Source organism: Perca flavescens, chromosome 14, assembly GCF_004354835.1.
Source record: "Perca flavescens isolate YP-PL-M2 chromosome 14, PFLA_1.0, whole genome shotgun sequence".
Taxonomy (NCBI): domain Eukaryota; kingdom Metazoa; phylum Chordata; class Actinopteri; order Perciformes; family Percidae; genus Perca; species Perca flavescens.
The window spans coordinates 17,063,159-17,076,607 of record NC_041344.1 but is presented as its reverse complement, the minus strand read 5'-3'; the positions used below and the strand labels follow the sequence as shown (position 1 = coordinate 17,076,607).

Here is a 13,449-nt window from a genome sequence, read left to right as displayed (position 1 = left end):
ACACTTTACGGTGGACTTGTCAGAGGCCACGGGCTCTTACATTGTATTCCAGATGTAGAAGCTCTGAAAAGGTTTTGTTACAGATTATGTATTACATATGTAAACGGTTGTATTAGTCTTATTATTGAGATTACAAAAATAAGGTACATTTGGCACAGTTACGTTGCCGTAATTGAATGTAATATGAATCTGGCCTGCCTGACAAGTTGAGCAGGTGATAATAATATAATAGATAATGAGCTATTTCCTTCACGTCATGGATTCATGTTTGTGTTACATGGCAGACCAAATTTGGGTACTGAATAGAACAAATAAGATATCACTCATAATATGAGAGTATGAATTGTGAATAAAAAGTGAGGACACTTATATTGCACTTATTCCACAGCCAGATCTCAGTTGAATTTCCTTGCCTTGTTTAAATAATAATGAGCTCAACTACACGTTTTGTTTTTAAATGAAGGAAAAGGAACCAATTATACAGAGATAATAATAGTGTCATGTCCCCTGGTCTGTCTCCCTCAAACCTGTAACATTTCATTAACAGGAGAAAATGTTTGCACCAGCACACACATATACAGAAACCACACAACATCAGACTTTGATGCTCCTGCACAGGTTTAGGTTGTAATGCATATCTAAACTAAAATTACATATAAATGAGATTTAGAGGGGATTATTGCATGTTGCATTATAATCTACCTGTGCCTTTAACAAGAGGTTTTGAAAACTTTTGTGTTAAGAAATGCGTCCTCTGGCGCACTGGAGGACCAGTGTGCATAATGTTGCCTTCACGCGCTGTCGGAAATGTTCTATCTGTTAGTCAAGATGCCTAAACGGCCCAAAAAACGTATGGATATGATCGGGAGATAAGTTTAACTCTTGGTTAGTATTCATTAATAAGCGTGGAAATGTAAGCCATTTTAAATAATGTACTACACATTCATTAAAAGATGCTTGATGAAACATGGCTGATTTGCCATGATTTGCTTAATTTATCTTCTCTAATAGGCTACGGTAGGCTACCGTAGGCTAGGCCTATATCTGCCAAAGTGTGACGGGGCAGAGGAAGTTGGACAATTAATACATTATATTTTATTTTATTGAGATATATTATTTGTAGCCATATAATAGGCCACATTCATATACATAACCAATAATTTTATGTTAAATCTTCATCGTGCATTGTATTTTTAATACGCGTCGTAATATAGGCTAGCTGTAGAATGGATTATTAATGTTAGTTTTGGCCACTACGAGGTCCTGGGTGAGGAAACTGGGGATTACGAGCAGTAAGCGAAGGCCTCATGGGATCCCATTTTTTAGGAGGGCTGATGTCATTTCAAAACTTAACTCGCACTCCCAAATCAACGCGGCTTGTTGCTCACCACCTATTCTCCTATAAAGTCATCTCTTGTGTTTGGCGGAGCGCCTTAAAAAGAAAACTCCAGGAGGTGAAATAAAATAAAGGAGACAACAACCTTCTCTACTAGAGCCGAAGCAGAAGGATTTAACAGCAGAAACCCCGGGACCAGAGCCCCTCTTTCTGCGGGCAACGGCGGCTGAACTTTTTTTTTTTTTTTTTTTTTTTTTTTTTTTTTTTTAACTGCAACAACAAAAAATGAATCGGAGCTTTAATAAGTCGCAACCTCTGCGGAATGCCGATTGTAACGCCGTGGAAGTGAAAAGCAAGGTGAGCGTTGAGGGTTTGTCATTTGTAAGCTCCAAATGGGGATTTGGGGAGAAAATCTAGAGTTCACATGGTCGTCCCGTAAACGGAGCTGGAGTTGGTCGGACAAGCCGTGTAGGCTACAACTAACACATCTTCTCCTTTCAGTGACAACGCTCTTATCTAGTTCATGAAACAGGAGCTGGATGTTTCTGTAATTCGCACTGATTATTGTCTTCTTACTTCCGAGCATGCAGATTGTGCTGATTTGGCTCTTTCCCTTCTGTCACGAAGCTGATGGGAAAAACGGTTTTTGACATTGTTTCTTAACAATCACGCTTTAAGTAGGCTATGTGTTACAATGAGAAGGTGTTATCTGTTAAATCGGATGTTTTGCAACATTAGTCGCTTTCACTGCGGGTTTTGTGCTACATAGTTTCAGCCTAGGCTACTCATTGTTTTGAGTAGTTTGTGAGTGTAATAGCTGCATAAATTAAGTTAACCAGCAAGTAAATGACCACAGTTATCTACCAATTTTAGGCGTATGTAATGGAGACCACCAGTTTATACAAAATGTGAGCACACAATACATTCATTTAAAAAAATGTTCTCTATCAAACACATTAGAACTGCATTAGACACCTTGGATATCTATTTAGTAAGACTTTGTCTGCAGTTTTAAAAAGTTAAAAGAGTTGGGTACACAGGGCATAGTGAAATTCATCCCACATAAACACATGGCACTGTGTCCAATCCTGACCACAAAGTGAACAAACAGTGAACTATTTATAATTTTGCCACCACAGCCTCTCAAGGACTTCTTGTTACCAACATTGTTCTTCAAATTCCATTAAAGTGATGACGATCTAGAGTGATATTCATACATATGTGTTTACACATGCCAGCACACATGAGTGTGTCAGCACATACTGTAGGCCTTATATGAAGGATGCGCTGCTGATCTCCCAGTTGACCTCCCAGATTGAGATGGACAAGACGTGACTCATTCAGCCCAGAAGTCTTTTCACTTTTTAGTTTTGGCTGCCCAGTTTCAGTGATGTGGTGTGTTTGGGGGCAGTGACCTGTGAGAGGGATAAAGGATACACTGATGGTAGATGAGAATAAAGAAGGATGCTCCCAACATCGAGGAGCTGTGTTTTTAATATTTTTATATATACAGAGACACTTGTTTTTGGGGTTTTCGTGTTTGTTCCTAAGAGACAGGAATGGTCACTATGAGATTGTTTGTGGGTGGAACTGATAAGCAAGAACCTGCATGGCCAGAACGGGCAGGTTTAAAAGCGTCATCACAGCTGACTCACTGTCATACAACGTCACAAGTTTCCCATTTCGGGGTCGCATATAATTCCTCACTCTTATCTCGTCATTTTGTTCTACTTCCTCTGGTTTTGTTAGTTAGTTGACCTGACTAAACCAGACTGGCAGCTCTGAGCATTTGAGTACTTGTAACAGGTTCTCCACTACTGTTTGGTACTAACTTTTTGAATGTGTAAAAGCAACAATTAGGAATTTCCCCGAGAACCCCTGCATCTAGTTTTATAGCATGTGATTTGTTGAAAGGGGTTCATTTCAAGCAGTAACCAGAAATGCCTTTTTGAAATGTTTCAAATGAATCTGTCATTCGTGGATAGTTTAGAAAATAGGACTTCATTTTCAGATTCCAACAGCAGTTCATCTTACTTGACGCTCAGTTGATAGCAGATTAAAACTGTACATTTAGTTACATTTTCATTGAAGCTAGCTTCAGGGAACAGGACTTCTTAAAAAGATTTCTTGAAAAGAAACCAAGAAAGAAATCTACAGAAAATGTGACTTAGCATTTCCTATGACCTGGATGAGTGAGAGACTTCAGATGTAAGAGCTAAGTTAGTTGTTTGATTTCACAGCTCTTCCCTACATCCTTACATGACCATTTAATTTTAAAAGAAATAACCTCAAAATTTGTGAAAAATGCCAAAGAAAACTTTACCAAACAACAGTTGAAGTTTTCACATTCACTAGATTGCCAAGGAGTGAAATTGGTGCGATTGTCTGTGTAGTTGAGTGTGGTGTATGTTGCTCATTGTCAATTAATCTGTCAATTATTTTCTATTAGTTTTATCTACTATTAATCGATTAGTGTTTTGGTCTATAAAATGTCAGACACTGGTTAAAAATGTCGATCATTGTTTTCCAAAGCCAGAGATGACGTCCTTGATTGTCTTGTTATGTCCACAACTCAAGTTTGTCACGGAGGAGTGAAGACACTAGAACATATTCATATTTTACACAGCTGGAATCAGAGAATTTTTCAAACATTTGTTAATTAATTAATTAATTAATTAATTAAATCAAAACTGATTAAATTGATGATCAAAATAGTAGGCAATAATTGAATCGATTAATTTAATAATCTTTGCAGCTCTAGTGATGTGCCTGGTTCTCACTGCTTAGTGTTTGGTTTTCTCAGGGGAAACTGTTCCGATGATAAGCTTATCAGGGATAACGCTGGAGGTGTCTGGCTGCCTGTCGTGGAGCCTTGGCCGGGAGCTGGTTTCACTCACCTAAAGCTCTTATCAGTGACGGAGGAGAGCGTGCGTAGGGATGTTGGGGGTTGGGTGGGTTTTTACCACCACTCCCTCTGTTCTTAATTTGAATCATCCAGATTTTCAAATACTTTTTCAAGTATTTCAGAAATTCAATCCGCATATTTTCAGTTTGAGGCCCGATCCATTCCACAATGAGTTTTTGTATTAATCGATTGTTTTCCAAAGCCAGAGATGTTTTGTCTTGTTGCATATTTATTTATTTATCTTCTAATGCCAAGAACCTTTAGGTGATTTCTCAGGCCTGGTTCTCACTGCTTAGTGTTTGGTTTTCTCAGGGAAACTGTTCCGATGATAAGCTTATCAGGGATAAGTTGTTTCTGACTGAGTAGGTAAGCACAAAGCCAGTGTTGACGAAAGTCGGTTATATTCCATTTTCTCCAGTGTGTCAGAGTTTAGTGTCTCTAGACGTGTTTCAACCTGTTGACATCACTTCGCCCTGATAGGCCAGGAGCAAGACAGGTGATGTCACATTTGTAGTGATTTATTCTTAGGTTAGTGTTTCGTGTCGACGCCGTGTGATTAATCGTCCCGTGTTCAGACTTGTTGGTACCAGAGGGCCAAGTTCTGCTTGTGAAAACAAATTGTTCAGACGAGAGAACATTCAGATTCAGAGCAGTGACGGAGCTCACTGGTATGCAGAAGTGTAGATATTATTGGGTAAGTTAAGTGTGACATGTTGAAGTCTTACACTATAAATTACAGTTCAGTCACATGTAGCTTTCACTTTCCTAAATGTTAAGTACACCTACTGAAGAGACAGACAAACCTGTTTGTCAACGTCTTGTGTCATCTTCTAATGTAGGTTGAGTTTTATAAGCTCGAATCCAAGTTACACGTTCAAAATTGAGGTTCCTGTACATGTGTGCCTTTGTTGCCTTTAGTGAATCTGGCAGCAAACCACTTAACCGCCTGGCATCCCCCCAGTCTCCTAACACGCCTCCTCTTAAATTCACATGTCATCTTCTAATTACAGAGCTGGTTAATGTATCCCCCGCTCTTCTTCTTCTCCTCCCAGTCAGTGTACTACTACTCTCTTCTGCTTCTCTGTCAGCAGTACCCCCCCCCCCCTCCCCTCCTCCTGCTCCATGATCATCATCTCCACTCTTCTCCTCCGCTGTGAGCTGATGATTACAGTTACAAACAACACCTTCGTCTACAAATTACCACTGTGATTCAGACATCAGTGCTACTGTAATTGTGTGTTGTTGTGGTTTGTGGAACTTTTCTCCCTCTGTTGTATCTCTGCTCCTCAAGTCCATTCTTGTCTATGAGTCACATGATGACCCTACAGTGACCCTCAGCTGCTCTCTCATTGGTGGTTCGTTGACCTAGCCGGGAAAGCTGTACTAGCACAATTGTTCAAGTCTGTGCTCTTGTTGTGCGTAAGGGGTGGGTGGGAGGCGGGGGTGCCAGGCCAGCCAGTGTCATTTATATACAGTATACTGAGACAGCTTACTCATCCACCTGTATTGTTCTATTGTGCAGCAACCCTCTTCCCTTTTCCTGTTGTTTTCTCGGTCAAAGTTGCATGTGATGTGCAACTGACATTTGTTTTTGTAATGATGTGATCTTGGCATGCAGTGTCACACAAAGCTGCAGGGTTTCCATCAGGATTTTCTTTTTAGTTGAGGTGTTTAGCCAATTGTCACCCATATCATGATCGTCTCGTCTTGTGATCAGTTTAGTTTGTGGATGACGGCCTAAACACATTTAGTAAGGGAGTAGTACACATTTTGAGAAATGTGCATATTCACTTTTATTGGAAATAGATGAGAAGATTGATAGCACTCTCATGTCTGTAATCCAAATATGAAGCTACAGCTAGCTGACAGTTGGCACACAGACTGGAAACAGTTAGCCTGGCTCTATCAATGGTACCAAAAAAAAAACTCCAAAGCGCATGAAATAATTAGCACTTTTTTGTTTTAGGAAATGCGCTTTTTCACTTTGTGTTATGAGAATATTTATACCACTTTTATATAAGGCTACAGCCAACAGCCGCATAGCTTAGCATATAGATTGGAGTTGGAAACAGGGGAAAATAGCTAGCTTGGATTGGGTTTTGTATGCATTAAACAAACAGATATTATATTGTGTTAGTCAGTGAGCTTCAGAGTGTTAGTAGGCGGATTTTGTTGCGTTCGAAAAGAGCCAGGCTAGCTGTTTACCCCGGTTTTCATTCTTTGTGCTAAAAGCTAACTAGCTGCTGGCTGTCGCTACACAATTACATTACAGACATGCAAGTGGTATCTGTCTCCTCCTCTAACTCTCTGCAAAAAAGCAAATAAACATGCTTTCCAAAATGTTAAACTGTAAATATATGGCACTTGCTGTGTGACAAGTGCCCCTGCACTTTTCCCTTCCTAAGGTTAATGTTTCATTTCATAAAAACATGTAAATTTTTTACGATCATGGTGGAGGTGTTTTAGCCGATGTGGCCCACCTCAGCTATAAAACACTGATTTAAATGTCTTTCATATACAGAGACCCTTTTGAATTCATTTATTTAGGTACATGCTGCTGAATAATGGTGATTTGCTATGCTATCAATACTTCTGGCTGTATTTTCTGTAAACGTCAAACTTCCTATGGTTGAGTGAGCATATTATGTAAACGTATAAAAAATATTTAAAGTGATACTTTGGCTGTGTTAAAAACAAGTTTTGCTAAGGATTGCAGATAATTCAGTTTGTATTGTGCTTAGAAACGGCTTCCCTGTGCCACATTGTACATAAGGTCATGACTACAACTGTGACAGAGCTCAGCGGACTTCCACCCCCTGTTAGTTTTATCTGTGCCAGTCAGATGGTTTAGATAAGTGCAGCTTGAGGTCAGACATCCCGGTGTCCTCTTCCTGTTTGGTTGTCTTGGTGATTGTCATTGTTAATATCCTCTCATTTTTGATCTTCCCTTCTCTTCAGTATGGGGCAGAATTTCGCCGGTTCTCGGTGGACCGGGTCAAGCCCGGCAAGTTTGAGGAGTTTTACAAGCTCATTCTGCACATTCACCGCATCGCCAATATGGAGGTGATGATTGGCTATGCTGACATCCATGGTGATCTGCTGCCAATCAACAATGATGACAACTTCTGCAAGGCGGTGTCAACGGCACATCCACTGCTCAGGATCTTCATACAGAGACAAGGTAGGTTGTCTGAAAAGTCATTAAGATGGTGTGGCTTCCTTTTGGCTCTTTCTTGTATTAATTACAGAACATGAATCAAGCTGCTCTGTCTTTTTCTCCAACATCTGAATCCTAAACATTGTCTCTTTAAAACTGGTTGTAAGTTTACATAAACATCGGATGGATATTAGTTTCAAATATCCTGCAACTGGTAAGCCTATAAAACAATCATCTATTGCAATAACTGCATCTTGGGCTGCAATTATTGGGCTGAGTCCAATCAAGATACCCCACAGAATATTTCCTCATCCAATTATGCCTCTCTTCCCGCTATGGGAACCCGAGGCCTTTTTGTTTACTTCATGCAAGGCTTTCTGTGTGTATCTGTATGTGTGTTTTTGTGTTTCCTGCCCTCTTATTGGCTGGATCTGTCTCTGTCTGTGTCTGTCTGCCTGGCTAAGTCTTGTGTCTTATCCAAAGGAAGGGCTCACAGGCAGATGAACACACACACACACACACACACACACACACACACACACACACACACACACACACACACACACACACACACACACACACACAGGCCGGTGCCTTGACAGCCCCCATAGAAATCAGGTCATTGAGCAAAGCCTGTATCCCGGCATACCAGACATTACTGAGAGACAAAAGATCTGCATGAAAAGAGAGACGCATTACTGAGGTGTGTGTGTGTGTGTGTGTGTGTCCACGGTACCCTGAATGGGAACCAGTCCTAGTCTCTCTCTACCTCTCCATCTCTCTTTCATTGATCCCAAATCTGAAGTGGGCCTTGACTGCCTGCCAATGAGCATACAAATTACTCTTATCACCATTCCCATCTATTCATACCCTCAATCCGTCCTGGAATGTTTTTGCTTGGTTGTTTAATGAAAATGAACACTCCATGGTATTGTTTTAATTGTCGTCCAGTGGTTCAAATACAAAAGCTATCCACCGCGCTGTGAATTATCTTCCAGCAAGAAATAGGGTTTGGCCCTTCAAGAGGCCCCACCAGACTCTTCCATTGTGTGCTTCACTGTCTACAGAGCTCATATGGCTGCAGCTGAATAAACTCATTGTACACTGGCTGATAAGACATTAGCCAAATATGTCAAATGAAAGTTGGGATTTTAAGGTTTTTATGATAGGGCAAGTTTCTTTTTTTATTATTATTGCATCTTTCAGTGCAAAGACAGCATGCCTTTACACTCTGTCATCTACACTTATTTTAGGTAACATGCAGGGTTTCCCCAAGACATTTAGCAGAGGTGGTCTTGTGATTATGAGTACACAAGGGTCTCAAAAAGTAGCCACAGCTATTACTACTAATATATGGCATTTGCGGTGTGAAATAGAGATCCTGCACTTTTTGCTTTGAGATGTCACCCATATCCATCCTAAACATTGAGCAGGGGTGTCCCTGTTCTGATATGGATTGTGTACCAAGCAATCTTTACCTTTGTACCATCCCTTTTCTGTCCCAGTTTCCCTTTCTGACACTCTCTGGATTACCTAATTCAAAAATGCCATAAAGCACCAGAGGGACTGACCCTTGTTGAAAGGGCCTATGTAGTGTTGTGGTGTAAACACAATGCTGACATGGTGATGTGGTTTAGGGGAATGTGCCTTGTTGATGCTGCAGCAGTCTGAGCATCTTAAGTCTCACTGCAGTGTATTGTTAGTCGCCAGACAAAGAGGTTTGTGTTTTACCTCATGTTTCGGAAGAGCTGTCCTGCCCCAGTGTGATACATACACGAGAGGATGTGTGTGATAATGACTGAATCAGTCAGTACCAGCCTGGTTAGTACAGGTCATTAGTGGTGTCACCGTGGATCATCTCCGTCTCGGTCAGCAGACCACCCCAGATGAAAGAAAAGACTTTACACACGTATCAAGACACTGTGACTCACCCCTCAGTCACAGAAGGGACCTTTTGTGTAGTAACTTAAACTGGACTGGTCTTTCACGTGCATATGAGTGCAAAAAGAGAAAATTGCATTTAATTGGCATGCTCCCCTGACAGCTCAGCCCACAAAATGTATATGTCTTTGTATATTTTCTTGAAAGGTCATCTTGCAGTACATTTGTTACAATGTGTAAAACATGCATTTTTATATTTTATACAAGCTGCCGCATAGAACAGAATGTTAAAAAAACGTTCATGGATACATTGTACAATAAGGGCTTTTATAAGAGTTGCATATGAAACCCAATGAGAGATGGGAGAGGAAAGAGGGAAAATAAAATTTAAAACTAGGAAGTTTGAATAAGAGAACTGTGAAGAGGGGGAAAAAATGGACCGAAAACTAATGTCAAATACCTTATTAGATCTTTGTATTTATTTTCTAAATAAGTTAGACCCTCCCCTTCCCCCCAACGTGTGTGTGTGTGTGTGTGTGTGTGTGTGTGTGTGTGTGTGTGTGTGTGTGTGTGTGTGTGTGTGTGTGTGTGTGTGTGTGTGTGTGTGTGTGTGTGTGTGTGTGTGTGTGTGTGTGTGTGCGTGCACGTGTGGGTCTCTACACGGGTATTTTTTATAACCGTGACATTTTTTACGCGGTTCGGCCTTCCGTCCACACGAAAACACAGTTTCAGGGCACTGTAACCGAACATTTTTGAAAACTCCGGCCAGGGTGAGCATTTTCAGGAACGCCGGTTACAGTGTTGACGTGTGGACAGTATAACCAGGTTTTTTGCCTTGCAACGTTAGAGTGTGCGCCGTTATCCGCTGTGTTTGACGTCATATTGTGCGCCGCTAACTGTTTTGTTGATGATTCTTTGCAATGGCTTGACAGCGTGTTTTTGCGTTTTCATGTGGACGGAGATTTATTTAAAACCGAGCATGTCTGGACGGGTTTTTTTTTTTTTTTTTAAACGGATGAGTCAGCTTTTTTTTTTTTTTAAACGGATGGCAGCTTGTTTAATGATGACTTAACCTACAGAACAGCGGCTTACACTTTGTGGTTTGTTTATACACAAGAGCAATAATACACAAGAGCCTTTTTATCTGCAGATGATTGAACAGTGCTCGTCATAAGTCAGAGCAAGGGGAAGTTGAAGGATAACACCTATGTTGTTTTGTATTTTAAACCAGGGAGTCCACTGATATTTAAAACATAGGGGTAGAGTCAAAGGCAAGGTTTCAAGTTTTTGGTTATAGTTTAAAATAAAACTTAAAGATTGAAGCCGTGACAACAAGGCCTCTGGACATTTTGGAGTAACTCGCTATTATTTTTAAGAAATCGATGTTGCTCCTTGTCTCGCCATCACTCCTTACAAATGGAGCAGTAATTTCTTTGTTTTTTAGTATGGTTTTAATATGTCAAAGAGTGATATCCTCCAAAGAGATGATCCTCTAAATAAAATTTTTGCAGCCACGTAGCAAGTAGGGGTGCACAAAACTCACGGTTTGGATCGGATCACAGTTTTGAGTAATGGATCGGCTACATTTTCGGCTCAGCCCAAAAAAGGGGGGAATTTAAATTATTTATTAATAATGTAATAACAGTAACTTTTAACAATAATTACTTCTTTCACCAGTAAATTGCTGTTAAACGACAAAAACGGATGAGAATAGGGTATTTTTCCATTACTTTGAATGCAACAAGAGGTTTACCAGTTTTAAGGAAACTATTCACGTCTCTGTTGTTTTTCCGACAACAGCAGGGACCAGGTGCTGTGTCTTTTAGCTCATAGCTTTAGCAACTGTTGGAATCCTCTACAGTGAAATACAGACACACTTTTACACAGTTTAGCTGTCAGCATTTTAAGTGTTTAATACAGCTAGTAGCTAACGGTAGGCTAACATCAACGTTACCTGCTGCTAGGTGTAACGTTAGCGGTAACTAGTCACTTGTACATAATAGCTTAAATCACAAGTCTATCTGTAATGTCATGATTAACGCACACAAAAGTAGATGGAGAGAGAACTTATCCTTGGACTTGGATTTGTCCCAGTACTCCCAGTAATAGTAAAATACAGATAGTATCCAGTTTAATGTTACAGTACTTCTGCAACCTCTACTGTTTTACAAAAGTTGATGTGTGGAGCCAACAATGTGAAAAAAATTAGATTGTGACGTTTATGCTGTGGTTAAATTTAGACAGGGTGTGGGAGGGTAGTCGCTTCACAGAGGGAAGTTTTCTACTGGGACGCAAAATCAGGGGGGAGGGGCGAGCAAGTGATGGGAAGAAATGGGACGTATCAAAAGATGTGTGCAAAGAGGAGTGAGTGCATCAGCTCTGTATGTGGAGGTGGACTTCTTGTCCAGTCGAATGTGTGGGTGTGTCATTGTAGTTGTTCAGTGATCTGTAGTCAACTGCCGATTGATGTTAAATTGGGGTCACATGCACAGTTCTGCGTTTGAAAGTGAGTTTCTACATGTTCCTACAGAGGAAAAACATTCAATATTCTAATTCCAGTACCCTTTATTGACTTAGCTCTAAGTTTCCTGTTCCTTTTTTTTATGCAGTTGATTGGTCCAACTGTGCCACGTGGAATTTACTCAGCTAGGTAGTTTGACATTTTGTCAAAGGTTTATGGTACGTTTTATCTAGGGAAACTAATGAAAGTACTAACTGTTCATTCATATGTTGCCTCTTGTGCAAAATGATGCAAATAAGGATACAGATAAGAGTGAAGGAACACTGGCTGCACAGTTATTTTAGACCGAGATAACTCGGCCACTGAGCTCATACATTTTCAGTGTCTTTTACAGTTATAAGATTAAAGACATAAGTAAGTAAATGATCCCTGTTACTACTGAAAATGCTACTGAGTAGGCAGAATATCTATTCCCACAAATCTATTTGTGGAGTTAAGTATGACCTGTGACTGAAGCTTGGTAATGTGCTAAAAAGCTTTTGGAGCTGGAAAGGTCTGACACAATCAAGCAGGCGTTTGTGCATAGCTACTAATTTCCCACGCTACAGTAATGTAGTAATCTTGATGATAGTCTTTTATGATGCACAGTGGAGGACAAGTGGGGTTTAAATAATGTGTATTAAAGTCAATTTGAATTTTACCTGTAATTACACTAATGGTCGACAAAATAATTATCTTGATCCAAGCAAAACGCAGGCCTGTTTTTGAAAGCTCAATTTTGGGGGTGGGGAAATGGAGTTGTTTTTGTAGACAGTGCCAGTGGCCTGCACACAGACTAAACTTTCAACAAAGAGAAAGGACCCCTGTTTGGCTAAGAACTTAGAGTTTAAATAAATAGAGCAGACAAGATAGGCCAAGGTCGAGTCTGCGCGGCTTCATATCTAGCATGCACCAGGGTTTGCAGCTCCAGCAACCCGACTGCTCTCCACACCTGTGAAAACTACAAGGCCAGATATCAACATCAGCCAAACTAAAGAGAGATGTGGCTCCACAGCACAAATACAAACTCCAGAATAAAACCGCAGCTATGCCAGTTAAAGCTGACATCCAGACCACTGCTGTTACTCAACACAACTTGGACCGAACCGTTGGTTGGAGATCAAATAAATGCTAGCATTATTGTATTTCTACGGCTGACCATGACTATCTGCACTTTGCTGACTCTCCACACTTGGCTCTCTTGCTTTTTGTGTGTTTGTCAGGCTGTGAATAGAAAGGTGTCATTTACACTCAAAACTATAAAGGGAGTACAAGAGGAAAATGTAATTCAGCATGTTGAAATTGCTTGAGCGACTAAGTTCATTATGTTTCAGTGTATTAGTCATCATCCTGAGAAGTTGTCTCTGTTCATTGGAAAAAGTTTGACTTGACTTTTTATTTCTCGTAAGAAAAAAACATACAGAACATTTAATATCGTTACTTTCTTTCATTCCAGAAAACTGGTTTTGAGATTTTGGGTTATCAGGTGTATATACAGATGTTAGTAGATATGGATGATGGGCAACTAGACCTGACCTTTCTAACTATGGCGTCTCACTGGCTATGAGCAGGAGCTTTAATCAACCATCAGCCACACTTAACCTACTTTTCAAATTTTCCTCAATTTTGTCTGTGGTTCATATTTGATCAAAGAGATAATAAGACAGAAT

The 13,449-nt window shown here is 40.2% G+C and overlaps 1 protein-coding gene across 2 annotated transcripts in view; it reads left to right on the top strand.

Annotated features, from left to right (window-relative positions):
* Nucleotides 1–850: 850 nt before the first annotated feature.
* pard6gb (par-6 family cell polarity regulator gamma b) overlaps nt 851–13,449 on the top strand; it is a 32,497-nt gene continuing 19,898 nt past the window's right edge. The window contains exons 1-2 of one of the 2 annotated variants that reach the window (XM_028597881.1): nt 851–913; nt 7,200–7,422. In XM_028597881.1, coding sequence (XP_028453682.1) covers nt 7,299–7,422 — 124 coding nt within the window. In that variant the 5' untranslated portion in view covers nt 851–913; nt 7,200–7,298. Of the gene's footprint in view, nt 914–1,336; nt 1,694–7,199; nt 7,423–13,449 lie in introns of those variants that run through there. The other variant, XM_028597880.1, reaches the window with a different exon arrangement.